This window comes from Pelobates fuscus, chromosome 3, assembly GCF_036172605.1.
Source record: "Pelobates fuscus isolate aPelFus1 chromosome 3, aPelFus1.pri, whole genome shotgun sequence".
Taxonomy (NCBI): Eukaryota; Metazoa; Chordata; class Amphibia; order Anura; family Pelobatidae; genus Pelobates; species Pelobates fuscus.
The window spans coordinates 183,109,472-183,132,417 of record NC_086319.1 but is presented as its reverse complement, the minus strand read 5'-3'; the positions used below and the strand labels follow the sequence as shown (position 1 = coordinate 183,132,417).

Here is a 22,946-nt window from a genome sequence, read left to right as displayed (position 1 = left end):
TAGACACGTGCCCCCAGGATGAAGTCACGCAAGAAGGAGTGGGTGGCAGAGCGGAGGGAGGCTCAGTTCTAAGTTAAGGCAAGTAAAAACATTTTTTTTTAAAAAGAGCATGGGGGGTGGGTGCAGAAACTAGGGACATTGAGACTACAGCGTTAGGAATACACATTTGTTTTACTAACGCTATAATGTTAATTTAACGTCTGGCTAAGGCAGAAACTACACATTTCCTCCGCTGTACTACTTTATACAACAATGGATGAAAATGGTCAGTTGACATTCTCAGCCAATCACCATTGCTACCTATTACTGCAATACCCATTACTGCTCAGGTTAAAGCTTCCTCATTACCCCACACAACTCATAGGGGAAGGGCTTTTGGGACTCTTATTTAGCTTTAAGCTATTAAACACGGATTGTAAGAATGGACCCAGGGGATTCAAGACAACCATTTCCTTTGCTTACAGTGTCCCTTTAAAGGTTGTAATCAAGGTTTTTATACTACTCCTTTTAAAGGTTTTAGTTATTCTCCTTTTCAGAATTCTGCGTTTTTGTTTTAATTTTTGTTTGTGTATTGGTGTTGTGGGGGAAAATGTGCAAAGGGAAATGGATTTAGGCAGAATTTCAGATCCATTTGATGACACTCCTTTTGTCAATTTTATTTGTCTCGGCTGACCTGCCGCTGCCTGATTGCAGAAGAAATAACCTATATCTTTATGATCCATAACTTGTCACTTGTTGTTCCCAATGGTGCCTTATTAAGTGATGAATTTGATAGGGTGACATATTCTTATTCTTCATTTCATGATGACCTTCACTGAGTTTGCTTTTATGGAATGGCAGCTTTACACAGTTATTTAGCCTGCAAAATCTGGATATTGCTGATGAATTTCTGGCATGATTTTGGTCCGTTTTTCAGCTGGACCAAATCAAGGCCCAAAGGCTTTTTTTAAAAAACTGAACTATTTTCCATCAGGCAGCGCTAACCATTGCTGCCCGGTCACTAATTTTACACGTTTAGCATACATGCCCCACCTGCTGCATAGGGAAGTACAATACCTCCATTATAGTAATATGGGGTCTTATTGATCCCTATAAACTTTTCAATTGTTTATTATAATTTGTTTTTTTCATGTGGTTGCTGGCTGACGAGCATTTAACGGACAAATTGATAATGTGTTTTGGGTATTATCATTGACTCTGTAAGAATGGAATGTAGATTGCTGATTGAAACAAGGAAAATGAAGATGGGAGTTGACCATATGCTAAGAAGTTTAGGAAGGCTTTAGTTAAACCATTAAAATCATTGTTGGAGTAACTGGCTTTTGCAGGTAGATTAAGGCTGACTGTGAGAATGTTTAATAGAAGAATTTCTTTGGCCTGTGTCTGTAAGGAATATTTCCATATCTATACATTAGTGTTTCTTCTAGCATTATAAATGGATCTGCTAGTGTGGCACACTGTAAGATAAGAGTGCCATTCTTTTGCTACAGGTTACTTTTTAGTTTAAAGATAACCTATAGTTCTAAAAATAAAAATAATTTTTACAGGGATAAAGGTTCCCTTCTATCACTGTGTCCACAGTCCATCTTTGTCTCATCCAATCCGATGCTTCTCGTAGAGACTCGACAAGATACACGTGTGGTCAAATGTGCTCCTCCATAGCAGTCTTTTTACTCAGTTCTGGCTGTCAAGAAAACAACCACTAGAGGTGTATTAAACCTTTTAGTATAAACATTGCTGTTTCTACAAATTGCCAACGTTTTGAATTAAAGATTTTAAATATCCAGACTGCTGCACCCAGACCACTACATTAAAATGGAGTGGTCTAAGTCAGTGTTTCCCAACCCAGTCCTCAAGGCACACCTACCAGTCCAGGATTTAAGGATTACCCAGTTTTGTCTAAGGTGTTTTTTTCTTTTTTTTTTCTAAAAACACCTTAGACAAAACTGGGTAATCCTTAAATCCTGGACTGGTAGGTGTGCCTTGAGGACTGGGTTGGGAAACACTGGTCTAAGTGACTTTAGGGGTACATTAATGAAGATTTGCGATTTGCGGGCATTTCATGGAACAAATAATGGGGGGCATTGAGATGACCTGAAGGATGGGTGTCTGAAGCTGACAACAAATTATGCTTTTTGAGTTGTTCTTTATTGTGTTGGCTATGGAAGTCTGGGGAAAAAAGCTACTTCTGTTTAATTGTAATAAACTGTCAGTAGTTCAAGTCATGAATTTAATGTGTTCTATTGCAAGGGTAATTTTGTAATCAATTTCCTTTGGAATTTATTTTTCACTGATGAAGCATACTATGTGGTTAAAAGCAGTGCATATTGCTAGTGTAGACAATGATATAGCTGATGCTCTTCCTCATTTTCAGCTCAGCAAATTCAAGATGCTATTAACAAGATGTTATTATGACTCAGTAAGAATGGAATGCAGATTGCTGGTTGAAAGAATAAGGAAGATGGAAATGGAATTTGACCATATGCTAAGAGGGATGGGACGGGATGCTTATAACCGGCGTCATCGTTTCACATAGCATACAAAGAGAAAGTGGAAAATGTATTCATACTTACAGTAATTTTCTTTTCCTGGCTATTATTCATGGCAGCATATATAAATGGGTTAGCTCCGCCCCTTACAGCCGATAGGTCAGGTAAAACACCAAATGCTTTAAAAGGAGGCACCATTCCTAAGGTGCTCAGTCAGTAACAAGCTCTACAGTAGATAAATAGAGACATTGATTGGTGGGTAGTATATGCTGCCATGAATAATAGCCAGGGAAAGAAAATTACGGTAAGTATAAATACAGTTTCCACTTTCCTGGGTAATCATGGCAGAATATACATCATGGGAATACCCAAGATAACAAAGGGAGGGACAGAAACGTAAATAACTGCCAATCAAATAATCAGAACAATTCAACATAGATTAGAAGATTGAACTGGGTTAAGGACTTGACGTCCAAATTGCGCATCACTGACTGCCTTATTGTCCAGTGTGTAATGCCGGACAAACGTGTCCAAAGAGGTCCAAGTGCCAGCTTTACAAATAGTGTCAGCAGAGACAATTGCCATGGAAGTCCAAGATGCTGCAACTGCATGAGTGGAGAGTGCACTTCAGTACAGGTAGATAATGGCATTGATAAGCTTTCATCTTAGGCAGGATCTCTGGTGCTAAATACAAGACAACCATATGCTGTTGAAAATTTGTGAATGGGGGTTCACAGGACCAAGCCTGGAGTTCACACATTTACGTTGCTGAGGTACCATCCACCAGCAACAGCACTTTCTGTGCCAACACCATGTAAGCTCCTGCTAGAGGTTTGAATGATGGTTTATTCAGAGCCTGTAAGACAAGTGGTAGGTCACATATTGGCTTCAACACCCTTAGTGGAGACTTGAGATTAATCGCTGCTTACATGAAGCAAAGCACCAGGGGCTCCAATGCTCAATGGGTATCCATCAATGTGGAAAGTGCCGATAAGCTCCTCCAGAGTGTTATAACTCAGACACTTTCTAGGCCTGATTGAGGAGTAATTCCAACCTCTATTCTTGAGACCAACAGACAAATGCATTCTAAATTTTGTAATATGTAAAGTATTTATAGGACTTTACGAGGATCCTAATGAACGTATCAGGGATGCCTATACTTAAGGAGACTCCTGAATCAACACCAGAACTTGAGGATCTTGGTGTGTCAAGAGACCTTGTAATAGGTCTGGACATACTGGAATTTCCCTTGGAGGTTCAAGATTCATCTTACTCATCATAAGAATTTAGAATCAACATGGCCTTCCACTGTCTCCTTTTGAACTGCCTTGAGGAAAGTTTAAAAAAGGAAAAATATGTACATTAGACTTTGAGTCAGGGTATCTTGACCTTGAGCATTCCTAAAATCTAGAAAAATGTTTCTGGACCTGTTAGTTCTGAGAAATGTCCATTAGATCTACGTAGGGTATCAGTCAAATCTGAGTCAATCCTGATGATACGTCGGGACATAGCTGCCATTCCACCTTGTCCACAGTTACTCGGCTCAGGTAATCAGCCATTGTATTCTGAGCCCCTGGTTGTTCTTCTGTCCTGATCATGGGCTGTAATTCCCTCATCAATAAGTGGCTGTGTGACCCACCTTGTTGATTGATATAGGATACAGTTGCATTGATATTTGAGCAAATTCAGACCCACTTGTTCTTCAGCAACCCTCTGAAATGAAGAAGAGTCCTGAAAATGACTCGTAATTGCATAAAATTGGATGGTACAATTGCTCCTTCCCTTATCCACAGACCTTGTGTAACATGGTCCAGACAATGCACACCCAATTCTTAAAAACATGAATCCGAGCTTATAATTGCCCAATGAGGTTCTGTTCACTGGAAACCCAGAGATATATTGTTATGGGCAAATGCAAGGTCAGTTGCTGGCTCCAATTCATCTTTCTCTTGTTGACCTCTGAGGAATCATGAGATGCCATTGAGCCCATCTGACAAGTCTAATGGTGGTAACCAGGATTCCTAGTAGTTGCATATACTTTCTTGATGTTACAAAGCAAAAATGAAGAAACTGGAAGAGAAAACTTTCACAATCTGTGAAACTGTTCCTGAGATAGGGAAAATGCAGAGTATAGAATTTTTCTTGATATTCATCAAGCAGCCAAACTTCAGGAGCTCTGAAAGAACTATATCCCTCTGTGTGCCTGCCTTCTCTGGTTCTGAGGCAACCAGAAGTAGATCATCCAGATATTGGAACCAGGTTATGTACTGGACTCTCAATATCACTAAAAGGAAATATAAGGTTCTTAGGGCTGCAGTGAGGCCGAATGGTAGGGCACTAAATTGGAAGTTCTCTTCTGAGATAATGCCGATGATCTAGGGCTATTTGAATGGGATAGTAAGTAACACCAGTCTAAATCCATCTGGACTATGGATACCACCCAAGTCTTCAGAATGTGACAAGCCCAGGTATGTCTGATCAGAAAAAATAGGGCTCCAAGTAATGGAGGACAGACACAAGTTTATTGCTGAAGAGCAAAACGACTGCTTCATAGCTCTATTAGAACCTTAAAGGGAAGGTTTACCAACTACCGCGAGTTACCTCTGGAGTATTCCCTGCAGGTCAGTAACTCCATGTATCTCGGGTATGCTGGAGGTTCTCCAGTCTGACCGTGAGGAGAAGGGAAATCTTCAGTCCTGAGGTACAAATAACTTGCAGCCCTCAGCTGCCTTTTAATGGATTCATCCAAAGCTTTCTCAAACAGCAGCACGCCCTCAAATAGAATGGTGTAGAGGGCAGACTTGGAGGATTTGTCACCATACCAGAAACATAACCATAATGCTTTCCTAGCTGCCATAGGTAAAGCAATTTGTTCGAGAGAATATCCTAGTTACATCTAGAGAAACTCTAGACTGCATCTTCAATCTTGGCTCTTAGTATCTCTCTACACAGTAGCATTTAGATCTTTAATCACACTTTTCATGGTTCTAGAAACAGCAGGGAAAGCTACAGCTGGATGACATCCTGCATCTGCAGGCGTATTCATTTGGTCTGTGTCCACTTTTGATCCATAGGCTTGCGTAAAAAAGGCAAGTTGTCAAGTGGTAGCATCATCCCACAGGCTATCGTGGAAATAAGTGGTGTAGTCCAGGGGGTGTACCTTACTCCACAAGGTAAAGTTTGTCCTCTTTTTCTTACCTCTAAGGCCTCTGAAATACCTGGAACTTACTTCTAAGTCATGCCTTCATGTCATGTGGCTGCGCAGGTATAGGTGATGCTGATTACCAAGAAAAAACAGTCAAGCAGATTTAAAACTGGCTGAAAACAGCACTTACCCATGTATGGAGAACCTGCAAATACTTTCCAAATAAGTTTGGGATGTTTACTTCAATTTTCCCTCCATTTTAGGTACTTTCTGGCAAATGCTCTTATCCAAGATCGCTGCCTCAACTTGTATTCCGTAGTCTGTTTGAAAAGAGAGCTTAGGGAGAAGCTAGGCCAGGGTAGGACAGGGTGACCAATTGGTGGGGCCTTTTTGCAGCATTAAGGGGAGAGAGCTATGTTTTGGAAACCCTGAAATGGCATGTGCCTTTAGAATGTATTAATGTTATCTGCAAGACTAGTGCAACTCTTAGAATGCCTAGTAAGGATTGTAGGTTGTCTTATATTATGGTTTAAAGGCACACTAAAGCGTTAATACAAACCTGTATTCCTAATGCTTTAGTCTGCCTAACCCTAGTTTGATATCCAACCGCAATTTGTGCAAAAAAAAAAAAATCAATCCAAAACTGAATGAGTATCTAATGTGCATGCTCGGTGAGCGCTATGTGTGCATCAAAGCTTCCACATGGGAAAGTGGTGAATTAACGCTTCCGCATCAGGTGACAGAGTGTTAGTCAGTGCTGTGGAAAATCCTCTAGTAGCTGTCAGGTTGACTAGAGGTGGATCTGACCTTGCAATGTAAACATTACAGTTTCTAATAAAAATGTGTTTTACATTACAGGGTTAATATTAAAGGACCTCTACACCTAGGCCACTTCATTGAGATGAAGTGGCTTTGGTGACTTTAGTTGCCTTTTAACACTTTTCCAGGTGTATGAAATAACTAACAGGAAACATTTACCAGACAATGTACTGAATAGTGTAAATAAAAACAACTACAAATGCCTACCATATTGGAAAATTGGACATAAAATGGTTAGATTCAACTTATAGGCCAGTTGATAAAATTACAATATCGTATTAAAAAGTCAGTTCAAGAGTGAATCGCTCTGAAGTAAGTTAACACCTTCTCTCTCAACACCTTGTATATACGGGCTAAATTTCTTACTTCTATTGCACAGTAATTCATGATTTATCTCATAAATCTCTACTTTTGTTTCCTCCTTCAGAGAAACATAATTCTTTGTAAGCCAAAGTAATGGCTGTTTCCAGGGAACTTGGAGTAGTACCAGTATGTAATGTGCTGTATATTGCAGATAATATAACTGCACTTACTGTATGAGAACATGATGCCAATACTGAGATAGTTCAGAGGCATTTAACCATTTCTGTCATACCTCCTGCTTACAAGAAAATCTGCATTTTTGCTCCTATGCTAATATTTCAGACCAAACGTTATCTAAAATATTTACAAGGTAAGGAGTATAGAGTATACAAGTGTTTGTTCCACCCTATATGTATGTAGAGAGTAAACAAAAACATTTTGTTTCTAAAAAAATTACATATTTGTAGATATTTCTAACCAGCTACCTATACAGAAAGAAATTTGTTATTATTGCATGCCTTGTTTTTTGAAATAACTCCTATGACAGGAGATCAACTGCTGGAATGGCCTCAGTATTTGTCTTTTGTTCTCCAATAACACATTTGTCAAAAATACTTAATCTATTAAAAAAAAGATAATTTTCATATTCATAACAGCATATAAAAGCAATTGCCACAGAGTTGTTAACTTGTCACCTATGTGTTTGTACCCATTACCGCATGTTGATTTAAAAATAAACCACTGAGTAGAATTAAAACCTTGTATTTCAATTTCCTGACAGAAATCAATTTTCCAACACAATTACCTGCCATCAAGCTTTCAGTCCATCGGCACTCCAGGTATGTAACATTGCTGAACTATAGATGTATTAGTCATTCCAGTAATGAAAAGAGAAAAGAATAGGTAGGTAGGAACAATATGTCACGTGTCCCAGAACAATATATTTTATCTTTTAAAACGTTCTACAGAGCACATTGTTTAGAGAAAAAATGTAACAGCACTTTATACAACTATTAATTTTACTATGTCTAAACTGCTAACTTTTGAGTGGTTAGTAGACTGGTTGGGCAGAGATCCCAACCTTGCCTGACCATCTAGGCTATAGCAGGAGCCCAACGTCAGCTGATAAACCGTAATACGAATAATAGGTTAGGGAACGAGTGTGGCTTCCTGCTATTGTTGGGCTACAACTCGCACTATCCTCTGACAGCTAATGCTACAGTCTAAGAACATCTGGGGTCCACCTTTCCACACTCATATGCAATATAATTCCCCTTTTTTAAAGCATATGTTCCATGTTCCCTTGGCTCATGGCTCAGTTAGTCACTATTTTTGGTATATGCACCTCAATAATGTACAAAACTTGAGTCACTATATTCACAGTATCCATAAGCTATTCATCAAAACATGCTTAAAAAATTCACTCTATGCCAAATCAACCTTATCTGTTCCAGATCCGTTTATTAGCTTAACTCGTTTTATACCTACTAATATTGTGTGTCATACCATAGATGACCCGTTGATTGTTTTTTTCCTTCTGCATTTTTGCCTTTGTATGTGTCCATTCTCCAAGTCCATGCTGTGTCAACTATATGTAAAGTTAGCTTTGCATAACACAATACATTGTGTATAATTTCAGGCTCTCATATATTCACATAAAACCAGATATGTGTGCCAGGTGAATTAAAGCCTTTATAAACTTCTGGTTATACTTCCTCTAGCCTCACATTTTTCAAAATCTTAAATCTTAAATATTAATAATAAATGAAAAAAAATGACTTTTCAATACTGCTTTTATAACATAATTCTCATATCCAGTCACTAAACAGTCCAGGATATGGTGGGCAAATATTTAAAGGTGGCCTACGTAACTGATAAATTGGTGGAAAGTGATCCTATGTTTTTCAATAGTCTTTCTAGTATACTCTAATTAGTAAATACATGCTGCAACCTCTTTTACGCAGGCTTGAAAATAAAATATTGTGCACTCAAAGATCACGTGTTGTCCTATATTTGGGTCACCGCACTTCAAGCATGTCCACAGCTCCATTCATTTTACAGAGAGAGGTTTTCCTGCCAATCTACTGAAGATTGGGTATCTCTTTCAACTATCCTTATAACCATCTGTGTATATCATATATACAAAAAAGTTAAATCATTTAAAAATGCAGAAAACTCTAATTGTAAAGAGTTTATGAATAAACGATATTCTATATAGAGCCAAAAATAGTGCATTCGTGCATATGAAATGTTACTTAGTCACAACACCATATGTGTCAAAAAGTAAAACAATATGTAATACAATTAGAGGTAGCTTCTCCCAAGATGTATCCCAACAATCCTGCAATCTGATCCAAAGAAATACAGCAAACAGTTTTAAAGATACAGCTACCTAGAGGAACAGAATAATTGCCATAGTGTAATAAAGTAATCATTAATAGCAATTGAATATGTGGTTAATTGCACTCACAAGGGCAATATTTGATAGTGCCTTGAAGTAAAACTCATTCAGGATTTTCCTCTGATGTCTATTTTCACTGTAATAATAAAAAAAAATGTAAAAAAGGGAAAAACAGCAGCAAAAAAATCTCAACAAAATGACATAATTTACAACATGTCAAAATAAGATAGAAAAAAAGTATCCATATACCCATATCTATGTGCTTGGATAGATGGTATCAAGCCCCCACTAAAAGGTACATAAATTGAGCCAAATCAATGTCGACATCCCCTCTCATACTTGTCCTATAGCTAAAAAAAACCTTTTGGGAGGTCGAAACGTTGCTGTTTTTTTTTTTTGTTTCATTAAAACTGCCTACAGCTTTAACACTTTGTGTGCTTGGGGAATCTCTTTGTTGCCTTGTTGTTGTGGGATTGCTGGTTCTGTTCCGGAGCACCGGGTGGCTGCTGGGATTGAGTGCGGATCCTACCATCATTTTTGCAATACGGGTCTGATAACTTGGCTCTGTGGTATGCCCTTCAGCCAGGGTTTGTAGTGACAGCTCTCAAAATTCACATTTTGGTCTACTGGCTAAAGGAAACATTTAGATTGATTTATCCCATCCGTAATAAACAGAGTAAAACATAGGATATTGGTTATGGTGTCACTGAAATTGGAGGTAAAATGTAAATTATAATCTAATAAAATCAAATTTAGTTCTTCTCCAAATTAAAATGATGTAATCAATATCTATCTATGCATGAATGTATGTACATATCTATCCATCTATCTAATATATTTGCCATTTTTTATTTTTTATTTTTAATTTTTAATTTATATAGATTTGTATTTTTTTTGTTTCATTTCAGATATCAAAACAAATATTTTTTAAATTTTCTATTTATCTTATTATTATTTTTTTATATACCTGGAGATAAGGGTTCCTTCTATTTATTCCATACCCCTGTGGATTTATATTTCAGATTTTATTCTTTGCACTCAGATAATGGATTGTTTAGGTATCCTCTGAAAATCTATCACTTTTAGTTTCTACATATGTGTTTTTAAGATTTCACGTCTTACATAGGTATCGCCCTTTCTGAATATGGTATTTGGATAGAGACTTGGGTATTGGACAATAATAAGAGAAGAACTCATGGGACTAAGCTGATCCATGTCCACCAACAAATGATTTAAGGATTATCGGCAAGGCACACTAGTAGAGGGCATTGGGGAGGGAGGGGGGGAATTTATATTTCAATGTGTTTCAGCTTGTTTTTACTGCACATGGAGACCAACATTGGGATACACAAGAAGCCTGTGAGGAAGTCTGGTTGGTATGAAATGCGTAGGGCAAAGAGACTCCTGTAGAGGATCACTATTTTGTCCGGATATATTTTATTACATGCTGATACGTTTTTATATTGAAGTTATGTATAATACATTTGCACATTGCCTGTTTATATTGGCGCCTTGCTCTTTTGCACTTGTATTTATGTATAGCACTGTGACACTCTGAAGCAAATAGTGAAGTTAGACATCAGAAGAAAATCCTGAATGGGTTTTAATTCAAGGAATTGCCTTGTGAGTGCAATTAACCACATATTTGATTGCTATTCATGATTACATCATTACACTATAGAAATGATTCTGTTACTCTAGGAAGCTGTTTCTCCAAAACAGGTTCCATATTTCATTGTATACCACATATAGATGCACACAACAGAGAGCTGAGAAAATATAGACACACACATCATTATACATCTTGCCCATCCCATTATAGAGCATGTTTAGTCACAAAATAAGGTTCAAAAAGAAAAAAGAGAAAATGAACAAGGGTTCTAACAAGTAGACCCTAGAACATAACTCGGATATCTGTAAAGAATGGTCTAAGTAAAATAAAACGAAAATAAATAATTGCTTTCTTAAATAAACATATGTAGAATCCTCACTACTTGTTCAATACAGACATGCAGTGGCGTACATACCGGGGTATCCCCAGGTATGTATGTCACTGGGCCAGCCTCTTCTCCTCGGGGGCCCAGGAGCCGGCCACCTCAGGGCCCCCCGAGGCTGGCCCCGCTGTCACCCGGCTGGCCGGTCCTGCGGGCGCGCGAGGGAGCACTCTCCCCTGAGTGCTTCCTCTTCAGCTCCCTCGCGCACCGCACTGATACCGGAGCCGGAAGATTACGTCATCTTCCGGCTCCGGCATCAGTACGCGGCGCGCGAGGGAGCTGAAGAGGAAGCACTCAGGAGACAGTGCTCCCTCGCGCGCCCGCAGGACCGGCCAGCCGGGTTACAGCAGACCCAGCAACACCACTGGACCCCAGGGAATCCCCTCAGCTCTCCCACAGGTAAGGAGGCTGGGGGGATTAAAAAAAAAAAATGTTAGTGTGAGTGTGTGTTTGTGAGTGTGAGTGTGTGTTAGAGTGTGAGTGTATGTTAGTGTGTGTGAGTGTGTGTTAGTGTTAGAGTGTGTGTTAGTGTTAGAGTGTGTGTTAGAGTGTGAGTGTGTGTTAGAGTGTGTGTAAGTGTGTTAGAGTGTGTGTAAGTGTGTTAGTCTTAGAGTGTGTGTGTGTGTGTGTGTGAGTGTATGTTAATGTGTGAGTGTGTGTTAGTGTGTGTGTGAGTGTGTGTTAGTGAGTGTGTTAGTGTGTGTGTCTGTTACTGAGTATGTTTGTGTGCGTCTGTTAGTGAGTGTGTATGTATGTCTGTCACTGAGTGTGTGTCTGTCAGTAAATGTGTGCGTCTGTTCATGAGAGTGTGTGTGTGTGTCTTAAGCACTTACCTTTCTCCAGCGCTGGACTCCCTTGGCGCTGGGAATCTCTCCGCCCCGATCCGCCTCTCAGCTCCGAATGCGCATGCGTGGCAAGAGCCACGCGCACATTCAAACCGCCCATAGGAAAGCATTACTCAATGCTTTCCTATGGACGTTCAGCATCTTCTCACTGTGATTTTCACAGTGAGAATCGCAGAAAATCCTCTAGCGGCTGTCAATGAGACAGCCACTAGAGGCTGGATTAACCCTCAGTGAAACATAGCAGTTTCTCTGAAACTGCTATGTTTTCAGCTGCAGGGTTAAAGGGACACTCCAGGCACCCAGACCACTTCTGCTCATTGGAGTGGTCTGGGTGCCAACTCCCACTACCCTTAACCCTGCAAGTGTAATTATTGCAGTTTTTTTTTAAACTGCAATAATTACCTTGCAGGGTTAAGTCCTCCCCTAGTGGCTGTCTACTAGACAGCCACTAGAGGGAACTTCCTGGTCCCTAGCACAGATTATCTGTGCTAGAGCGTCGCTGGACATCCTCACGCTGTGTGAGGACCTCCAGCGTCGCTCTATTCCCCATAGGGAAGCATTGAAATTCAATTTCAATGCTTTCCTATGGGGTGCGCTAATGCGCATGCGCGGCATTACCGCGCATGCGCATTAGGTCTCCTCGGCCAGTGGGCGGGATCAGTCTCGCCCACCGGCCGACAGAGGAAGAAGGTGGAGCGACGGGGGAGGAGCGGGCAGCGACGTGGGACATGTCGCTGCCTCAGGTAAGTCACTGAAGGGGTTTTCACCCCTTCAGCAACTGGGGATTGGGGGGTGGGAGGGAGAGGGACCCTCCAGTGCCAGGAAAACTGATCGTTTTCCTGGCACTGGAGTTTCCCTTTAAAACTAGAGACCTGGCACCCAGACCACTTCATTGAGCTGATGTGATCTGGGTGTCTGTAGTGGTCCTTTAAGTGTATGTGTTTATGCATGCACTGGCGTACATACCATGTGTTGCGGCCCCAGCCCGCGCAGAGTAAGCGCACGCGCGGGGGGGCCCACGGATCAGTTTTTGCACCGGGGCCCCATGGGTTGTGTGTACGCCACTGCAGACATGAATGGGTGAATCCCAGAGGGGAGCTATAAGAAACTCAAAATGCCAAATAAACATACTGAGCCATCTAATGTGAAAAATATGCCTGAAAATTATATAGCCTATGGCTGATCCTATCTAGAGGGTAAATACAAAACCCTCCTAATAAGGTAAATCCTACTAAACCCCTGGAGCATATAGACACAAAGTATGGTTGCAGAATAACTACTAAAAAGTAATCTTATCCGACTCCACAGGCACAATTCATATCCCCATAAAACATTTCTTTAACTGCAACACTGCAGGTGTGGTTTATCTCCTAACCTGCAGCTGCGGCATGAAATATGTGGGGAAGACAATACGTCCCTTCAAGAGAAGGGTAATGGAGCATGTCCACTCTGTAACATCAATTAGAGATACCCCAGTAGCCAGACACATGAGACAATACCATAATGACTCACCGAGAGCCATGAAATTTGCAGGTATTGAACGTGTCTATAAGGGCAAAAGAGGTGGAAATTTTGACCTGACTTTAAGAAGAAGGGAATGTTTCTGGATAAGCAAACTGGACACCATGTCACCAAAGGGACTTAATGAAGGGTTTTCTTTTACCCCATTCATTAATGTGTAGACCAGTAATAATCTTTTGGCTTTATTATTTATAATAAATAAACTTAAGTAACTATTGTTGCTTTTTAATTTCAACTCAAAATACACTTCAATATAATGAACCTGAATAGACTCCTGTTAGTGTTACATTTGTTAGCCCAGTCATCTGTATGACAATATTTTAAATTAGCTAACCCTACCATTTGTGTATGTTTATATATCTCTTGATCACTTAATGGTCTTAATCCTTAGGATCTTAAGTGGAGTATGGGGTAGTATTCCAATACTACCCTATAGTTACTAAAGAGTTAATACGTAGGATCGGCAATTACTTCAAATACACACCCTAATAGGCGGAGTTTCGCCGAGAGTGTAATTGAAGGGGTGTCAGAGTTGGAGGGGAAGTGCTTCAATTAGCACGTTGCGTTCCAAGCCTCGTCCTGGTACGAACGCATACCCGCCCACCATCAGCGATTGGAGAGCTGAGCTCTCCCTGCACATATAAAAGAACATGGAGGAGTCAGCACGGTTCACTCTGCCTTTAGCAGCGCCGAAACGTGTTAGGCATCATGTTATTTTTTTCTTTTCACTTAGCACGATTTGATTTAAGCACTTTTTTCTTTGTTTATGGGGTTTATGCCAGCCGGAATTAAGAGCCTTTAGTTTGCAGTTTTCTACTCGTTAGGGGGCACCTCTACTTAGTGTTTACCATCTCCTTAGCTACAGGGTCGTTCTCTATGATCTAAAGCAACTGTAGGATTGAGATTTCTGCAGTCCTAGCAATAAGAAAGTAGTTTTCTACCGTAGGATTCTGCAGTTTTGGTTATCTAGTCAGATTCCACCAGGTACACTCTGTGTCCCCCTTGTGATCAGGGCATACAGTTTATAGTCCAGTATTTACCCTCTAGATAGGATCAGCCATAGGCTATATAATTTTCAGGCATATTTTTCACATCAGATGGCTCAGTATGCTTATTTGGCATTTTGAGCTTCTTAGAGCTCCCCTCTGGGATTCACCCATTCGTGTCTGTATTGAACAAGTAGTCAGGATTCTACATATGTTTATTTAATAAAGCAATTATTTATTTTCGTTTTATTTTTCTTAGACCATTCTTTACAGATATCCGAGTTATGTTCTAGGGTCTACTTGTTAGAACCCTTGTTCATTTTCTCTTTTTTCTTTTTCAAGTTTACCAGGGTTACCCCATATTTGGATATCTGGTAGACACTACACATTCACCTCAATTAGGAGTCTGTGTTTCTTTGTTTTCTACAAAATAAGGTTCACAAAGTGTTTGTGTGTGCTAAATAAATTTCAGCTATTCCCAGTACACCAGATTAACCATGTACATTAATTTATGCCAGTGTGTGTTTAGTTCATCCCTTGTCTCTGCAGTAGTTACAATATGCGATCATTAATTTTGCAGTATCAGCAAATCTAAACATATGAAAAATGATTACGGCTTTTAAATCACAAGTGTATTTCCCAAGAAACTATTATAGGCAAACTTGAATTCATTGTATAATTAACAGAGGAATATGCGTATGCTGAAAGTCTGATATTGCACAATATGTGTTATGCACTAATAACAGTAATGGAGAATTTTTATTTCTTTCATTATATTATTTTAACAGAGTTTAGAAATATGTACGATTGTTTTTAATATATGTCATATAGTGGAAGGAAAACCAAATTAGTTTTGAAAACGAGACTAGAAATTTTGAAGAAAGCAAACAGAGCTGGGTAACTAGAAGATATTCAATGAACTTGTTCAGATGAAATCTGGGGATGGGTGGGGGGGGGGTAACAAAATAATAATTAAAGGTGAAAATCAGAATTTAGTTAACTGAGCTGGACATCAGATGACTGTAATGAAAGTCAAGGCATGAGATAGAGGGACAGATTTTCATGTCAGGTGTCTGTAGGCATGGAATTCTAAGGCACTCTCTGCCACCTTTAAAAAAAAAAAGGCAAATAGTAAGTTAATAGATTTACTAACTGGACACTCCAGACTTTAGACAAATGTCATGCCCGGTGCAATCTCCAGCTTAATATATATAAGCTGGAAATAGCACCAGGCATGAAGTTTTGTCTGAAGTCTGGAGTGCACGGTTATATATATATATCCATATAAATGAAGAGAGCACTCTAGAGGATTTTTCAAAGAAATTCGTGTTGTATGAAGCGATCAACGTTTCGACCCGAAAAGGTCTTTGTCAAGATGTACATACAAGTGAACAAACTGTTTATATAGGGCATAGGTTATTAGGAAGTAATCACTTACCCAGTGCAGGTGTGCCACCAGTGATCCATGGTCAAACGCTATGTGTATTGGTGATAGTGACTGCGCATGTGTGACAGGCTTGTGTGTGATGACGTGATAACCCTGCGACCGAGAGGCCGCGGTCACGTCTAGTAACCATAGTGACGCGATATTAAACTATGTGCAATAAGTGTAGAAATACATTAGACATTGATAAAAGCAAACAGGAGGATATATGATATTATATATCGAAAAATTTAACCATGTAACCAAAAAAGTACAATATCAATAAGTGTAGAAATACATTAGACATTGATAAAAGCAAACAGGAGGATATATGATATTATATATCGAAAAATTGAACCATGGCAAAAAAAGTACAATATAGGAATGTGCATAATGATAGACCAAACTAATAGAAAAGAGATCCGTGGATGGAACTATTTTTGCTGATGTGTGAGTAATAAGTGAAGTGTTAGAGGTGAAAAATGACAGTGAAGAAAGAGTGTATGAAAGTGGAGAGTGTGAAATGGAGAAGATGTGAAGAGAAGAAGAGATGGGAAAAGAGTGAAGAACAGAGAGAGGGGGGAAAGAGATGAAGGGGGAAAAAGTGAGAAAGTGAATAGATGTGAAGGGAAGGATAAGGTTGATTTACTTGAAATATTTAAAGGTAGAGTGCCAGACAAATATATATATATTTGTGACAATTGTATATTTCTATATGTATGTATGGGTGTGTTTATACTTAGGTTTAAGGAAAAAGGTTGTTTGGGGCATTTGAAGGGTTATTTGCAAAGTACCTACCCTGCCTGTCAGTCTCCTATGATTGATAACAGAATTGCAGTCACTGGTATACACTAGTGAAGAGTAAACAGAGATGGGGAACTAGAGCAGAGTAAATGGAGGTGGGGAGCTAGAGAAGAGTAAATGGAGGTGGGTGTGACGGACCGCCTGGTATCCTGACTGGGTACCTCCATCAAGCTTGGTTCCTAGCTCTCCACCGGGACACAGGAGTGCTTCAGCCCCTAGCCACCGCAGCTTCGCTGGGGTCTCTCCGTTGCCTCCTGCCCTGGAACAGCTTCAAGTGGTTTACTCTCCTGCAGAGAGTATAGCTGATCCACCCAAACACTAGTCCAGACTGAGTGAAGGGTGAAAAAGGACTGCTTTATTATGGCCAAGTTGCCTGCTTATGTACACAACCACCAGCAGGAGGTCTCCACATAATACAATGCAAGCCCCTCCCAAAAATCTCTGTGCCTGGGAGATAATTGTGTTAAAGACTGGTAAGCTAATTATCTCCCAGGAACAGAGAGGCAAACACAAAAACATAAAAATACCCCCAAAATCTTAAAAATATACAGTATCCTCACATAATATACATCCCCAAATAGTCCTGATCTGAGCACCCAGGTTCTCTAAATAGCACTCAGATCCAAGCAGTGTAGGGGAAAAGCTACCGTGTTAAAGTTCTGACCAGCCGCACATGTGGTCCTATGCCCAAAATAGTTCCAGGGTGTTTGGTGCTTTTGCCAGTCAACTTTCGGGAGCTCCTGCGGTCGCAATACAGAGTGCTTCATCTGGCTCTCAGGTAGCGTTTGTTCCCCTTAGTCTTTGGCACCTTCCCTCCAAAAAGCGCTCTCTTGGTGGGTTGCAAAGTGGTTCAAAACCCCAGACCAAATATTCCGGGTCACGGTGCACGGTCACCTCATGCTGAAAATAGTTCAATAACATTCACGGCTAAGTGCCGCTGAGCTGACCGGGGACCCACAATGTCCTCATGCCAAAATTAGTTCCATAGTGGTTGTGGCTAAGTATTACTGAGAACCATTCATAAGTTTGATTCATGCGAACGGTCGCCAGGGAGCTAGCGTTCGGTTCCATTCGAATGAAGGGAAAGTGCAGAACCAGGGGCACCAGGGAAATGCTAATGGTGGCTGGGCAGGTTAACTTTCTAACGGGGTCTCAGACCTGGACAATAGTCAGTGGGCAGGAGGCCAGCTCCCACACTTCTCCAGGAGTTTGTGGAAAACGTCTGAGGAAGAGAATGTTTGTAAATGTAGGTGGGGAACTAGAGCAGAGTAAATTGAGGTGGGGAACCAGAATATTAAAAAGGGAGCCAAAGAACAAGAGCAAAGCAAAGGAAGCTGGGGAACTATAACATACTAAAGAGTGCTGTGGAAACAGAATATAATAGATATAGGTAGAATCCCAGAACATAGTAATTTGAGCTGGTTAATGAACAAATAAATGGAGTTGGGGACCCAGTCTGTGTTAAGAGCTCTAACATTAAAACTCAAGAATGGAGCTGGGGGATCAGAACAGAATAAAGTGGGCTAGGGAATTAAAGGGTGATAAATGTATTGAGGTTGGAGAGGTAGAAGGAGTTGTATATTCTGGAGCAGTGATAGTGTAATAAGAAGCATAACAATGAAACAAATCTTCAGTTCTCCAATATGTTATTTATCTTGGTTTTGAGAACCAAAAAGGAGAATTAGTAAATCCCAGAAAAAAAGGAATACAAACAAACAAAATGTCTGTTGCTGAATACATTCTGTTTGCTTTGTGCGAAAAGAGCTATTTAACCCCTTAACACCGCAGCCAAATGTACAAGTTGTGAACGAAACAAAATGTAAACAAAACCTGGCATTTGCGCTATATGTCTGTCAAACCTCTTTCATATTAAATGCACCCCCCCTTATTATATATCATTTTATTCAGGGGAAACAGGGCTTTCATTTAATATCAAATATTTAGCTATGAAACATAATTTAATATGAAAAATATGGGAGAAAATAAGAATTTTTTTGATTTTTTTAGTTCTACATGACATTTTAACTGTCAATGTCATAATACTGTTTGCTTTTACTGCAATAAAATACACATATTTGTATTCAGCAAAGTCTCACGTGTAAAACAGTACCCCCTATGTACAGGTTTTATGGTGTTTTGGGAAGTTACAGGGTCAAATATAGCGTGTTACATTTGAAATTGAAATTTGTCAGATTGGTTACGTTGCCTTTGAGACTGTATAGTAGCCCAGGAAATAAATTTACACCCATAATGGCATACCATTTGCAATAGTAGACGACCCAAGGTATTGCAAATGGGGTATGTCCAGTCTTTTTTAGTAGCCACTTGGTCACAAACACTGGCCAAAGTTAGTGTTAATATTTGAAAATGCAAAAAACTAATTTGAACGCAAATTTTGGCCAGTGTTTGTGACTAAGTGGCTACTAAAAAAACTGAACATACCCTATTTGCAATACCCTGGGTTGTCTACTATTGCAAATGGTATGCCATCATGGGGATAATTTTCATTCCTGGGCTACCATACGGTCTCAAAGGCAACCTGGCGAATTTTAATGTGAAAAAACTGAAACGCAAACCTTATATTTGACTCTGTAACTTTTGAAAACACCATAAAACCTGTACATGAGGGGTACTGTTATACTCAGGAGACTTCGCTGAACACAAATATTAGTGTTTCAAAACAGTAAAACGTATCACAACAATTATATCGTCAGTGTAAGTGCCATTTGTGTGTGAAAAATGCAAAAAATTTCACTGTCACTGACGATATCGTCGTTGTAATATATTTTACTGTTTTGAAACACTAATATTTGTGTTCAGCGAAGTCTTCCGAGTAAAACAGTACCCCCCATGTACAGGTTTCATGGTGTCTTGGAAAGTTACAGAGTTAAATATAGTGCTAGACAATGTAATTCCCTGAACTTTTGGCCTGGGTTGGCAGGCAGGTCCTGCAAATTGTAATTAATAAAATGACCTAATTATGTAAAATTATTACATAAATATATGCGTAGAATTATTATATATATATGTGTGTATATATATATGTGTGTATATATATGTATATAATTTTTTTTAATTATTTTTATTTATATATAGGTATATACATAGTGATATATACGTATATACTTATGTATATAGATATATATATTATTTCGTTCTACATGTATTTTGATATCAATATATATATATTAATTTTAAAATACAGTTAGAACGAAATTACGCATGTTTATATATTTTTTATCTATTTTTTTTTTCATTATTTTTTTATTATTTTTTTATTTATTTTTTTAACGTATTTATATATTTATTTATTTTTTATTATATATAAATATATATATAATGCAAATTATATATATATTTAATCAATATCATTGTACGTGTATTTTGATATTAATATATATATAATTATGTATATATTAATATTAAAATACACGTAGACAGTGTATGCATATTTATGTGTATGTGTGTATATGTGTGTATATATATACTTAGATCATATATATAATAAATATATATGATCTAAGTATATATAATTTATTTTTACACTGTTTTAACATTTTTTATTTTTTTTTCAGACAGCAGGGGGAGTACCTGTCATTACAGGCACTCCCCCTGCTGGCAATGCCTTGGACGGCTATGCCGTCCATGTGATCGCGGGGTCCTCGCAAGGACCTCGCGATCACATGGCCCTGGGTGGCTGAAGAGGACGCAGGGGGACTCCCTGGGCTCCCAGGTAAGTCCCCCATACCGCGATCGCCGGCGTGGGATCGCCGGCGACCGGGTAAGTACATAAGATCGCAGGACATACTATGCCGTCCTGCGGCTTTTAGAGCCACCAAAATAAGGACGGCATAGTACGTCCTGCGGTCTTAAGGGGTTAAATCTCAACTAAAAAAAAAAACTGTGTAAAAAAACAAAACAAATACAAAACAGAGCAAAACTGCACAGCAAATAACCACAAATGAAGGTAACAATAAATATATTTAATTCAATGCATATATTTAATTCAATGCATATTCTCGTATGAGAATGCAATTTACCTGTAGAAAAGCCTGTCTTCTTATGGCATTTTGTAAACTCAATGTTGAAATATGTAACTAATGCGTGAATATAATCATTTCGTTGGACCTGAAGGCAGAATGCTGATGTGAATTCTAATTCTTCCTGCTTTACAGTGTATATGTCGATTTCCTATGAAAAAGAAAAAATAAAGTTGCAACTTAAAACATTCTTTGTAATTCCTCTGTTATGATGAAAACTAAAAAAGAAACAGTTTGTGGAATTTTATAATAAAGTAGTTCCCACCCATCTTTCATCCCATAGCAACAATATTCATATTAAAGGTACAAGTAATTATAAACTTTGGAGTTTGCTGTGTTGTTGGAGAGGGGGAAGAGGGGCATTTTTATAATATGTAAATTGACTAGCATCATAAGCTTATGAACTAGAGATGAATTATTAATAATAAAAATATCTTATATCATGTTTTTCCCAAAAAGGGTCTGAACGACCACAACATGCACCCTACCACATATCTAAACTGGTAGCTGATACATAAATATTTATTTTAGAAAACTCGATAATCTTGAAGTAGTGTCATAATTAATAGATGAAATCATCCTATTAAAATAATTTTTCATTTAAACTATCACACGTATGTGATTCTGTTTGCACAATGAATAGATATTAACCTAAACTCTACAGTCTGGAAATCCTTTCAATTACAAGGACCCTATAATAACAATGAAACACTGCTTGTTTCAATTGCTGGGAGTTTGATACGATAAAATACGACATATTCGCCTAAGTATTAGCAAGAAAAAGAAAGTGGTAGATCTTTTATGTCTTTGAATGGCTGTATAAAATGACTGTATATTATTATACATTACTGCTAGAAAGGCAAGCATGTCACCATGCTGTTTCAGACATTCTGAAAAGCTCCTTAAACTAGTTACAAGACTTCCCAAAATAAACCTGTCAGGAAAAATACATTGTATTATACAGAACAAAAAGCAATTTACTCATTAAAATAGGAAGTGTGAAGAATCGGTAAATTTAATGAATGAGGAATATATTTCGACTACTCAAAGCTATTTTCAAGCTGTCCGTTTTTGCTTGAATTTGCAATTATCTTGTCATTTTTTCACAATTTAGTGAATAAATTATGTTTTAGAACATAAGGAGATTTGAATTGGTTGCAGAGACACAGAAAGCCCTAAGGGAGTATTGCTTTTGCTTATGACCTCATTATATAATATTTTCTCTTTTCTGTTTTCGCCAAGTCATATATATGTCTTAACCAGGTGAAATGTCTTTATAGCACTGTTTATGTGAATTCTTTAAAATTAATTTCTAAAATGCTATACAGAAATGGAGAGACACACTGACTTTTTAATTTCATCATAATAGTTTTGAAAATATTATAAAGCGTGCAATTAAACTTAGTTACTAATCCAGGGCAGTTTTCAGTCCTTGCTGCCTTCCATTCCCCTAAAGCAGGCTTCCCCAAACTGCGGCCCTCCAGATGTTGCTGAACTACAACTCCCATGATTCTCAGCCTATCTATTTCATTCATAGAATCATGGGAGTTGTAGTTCAGCAACATCTGGAGGGCCGGAGTTTGGGAAAGCCTGCCCTAAAGGTATTTTCCTGTGCACCTCTCAGATAGTGCATCTATTTTGTGGGAATATCATTAATTTTGGGAAGCTAATTTTTTGTCCAGGACTCCTTTTTTAGTGTTTCCAGATACCTGTGGTGATGCAGTTCACTTATCATTTCTACTTTCTTTTGGGCAGCATTTTAAAATACCACCCACCAGTTTGTGAACTCCCAAAAGGAAATCAATTAATTAAATTAATCATGGCTGTGCATAAAATGATGCATACATTGTTTAAGGCATTTTATTTGTGTACTACCAAACCTTTATCAAACAGGAATTGGTCACGACTTGCTTTGGGTCTACAATGTCCACCAGCGGCTCCTTCATGGCAACATCCCGGATACACGTCATGTCAAAGCCATACACATTTTCCCACCCTGTAAAAATAAATACATGTTAGGATATGAGTTAAATATATATACATAGCTTCTCTTTAGTTCTATGTATGTTTCTTTCTGAACAATCCTGCAGTGCTTTCCTGTTATCATTTAGATATTTCCACTATTTACTGCATCATAAAAACCCTGTGTAGTTAAAGGGATACTCCAGGTGCTCGA

At 38.6% G+C, this 22,946-nt stretch overlaps 1 protein-coding gene across 1 annotated transcript in view; it reads right to left on the bottom strand.

The window, feature by feature from the left end:
- Positions 1-22,946, bottom strand: part of PRMT8 (protein arginine methyltransferase 8) — a 276,310-nt gene that overhangs the window by 47,073 nt on the left and 206,291 nt on the right. The window contains exons 7-8 of the mRNA XM_063447793.1: positions 22,651-22,766; positions 20,771-20,921 (exon numbers count right to left, since the gene is read on the bottom strand). Coding sequence (XP_063303863.1) covers positions 20,771-20,921; positions 22,651-22,766 — 267 coding nt within the window. The remainder of the gene's footprint in view (positions 1-20,770; positions 20,922-22,650; positions 22,767-22,946) is intronic.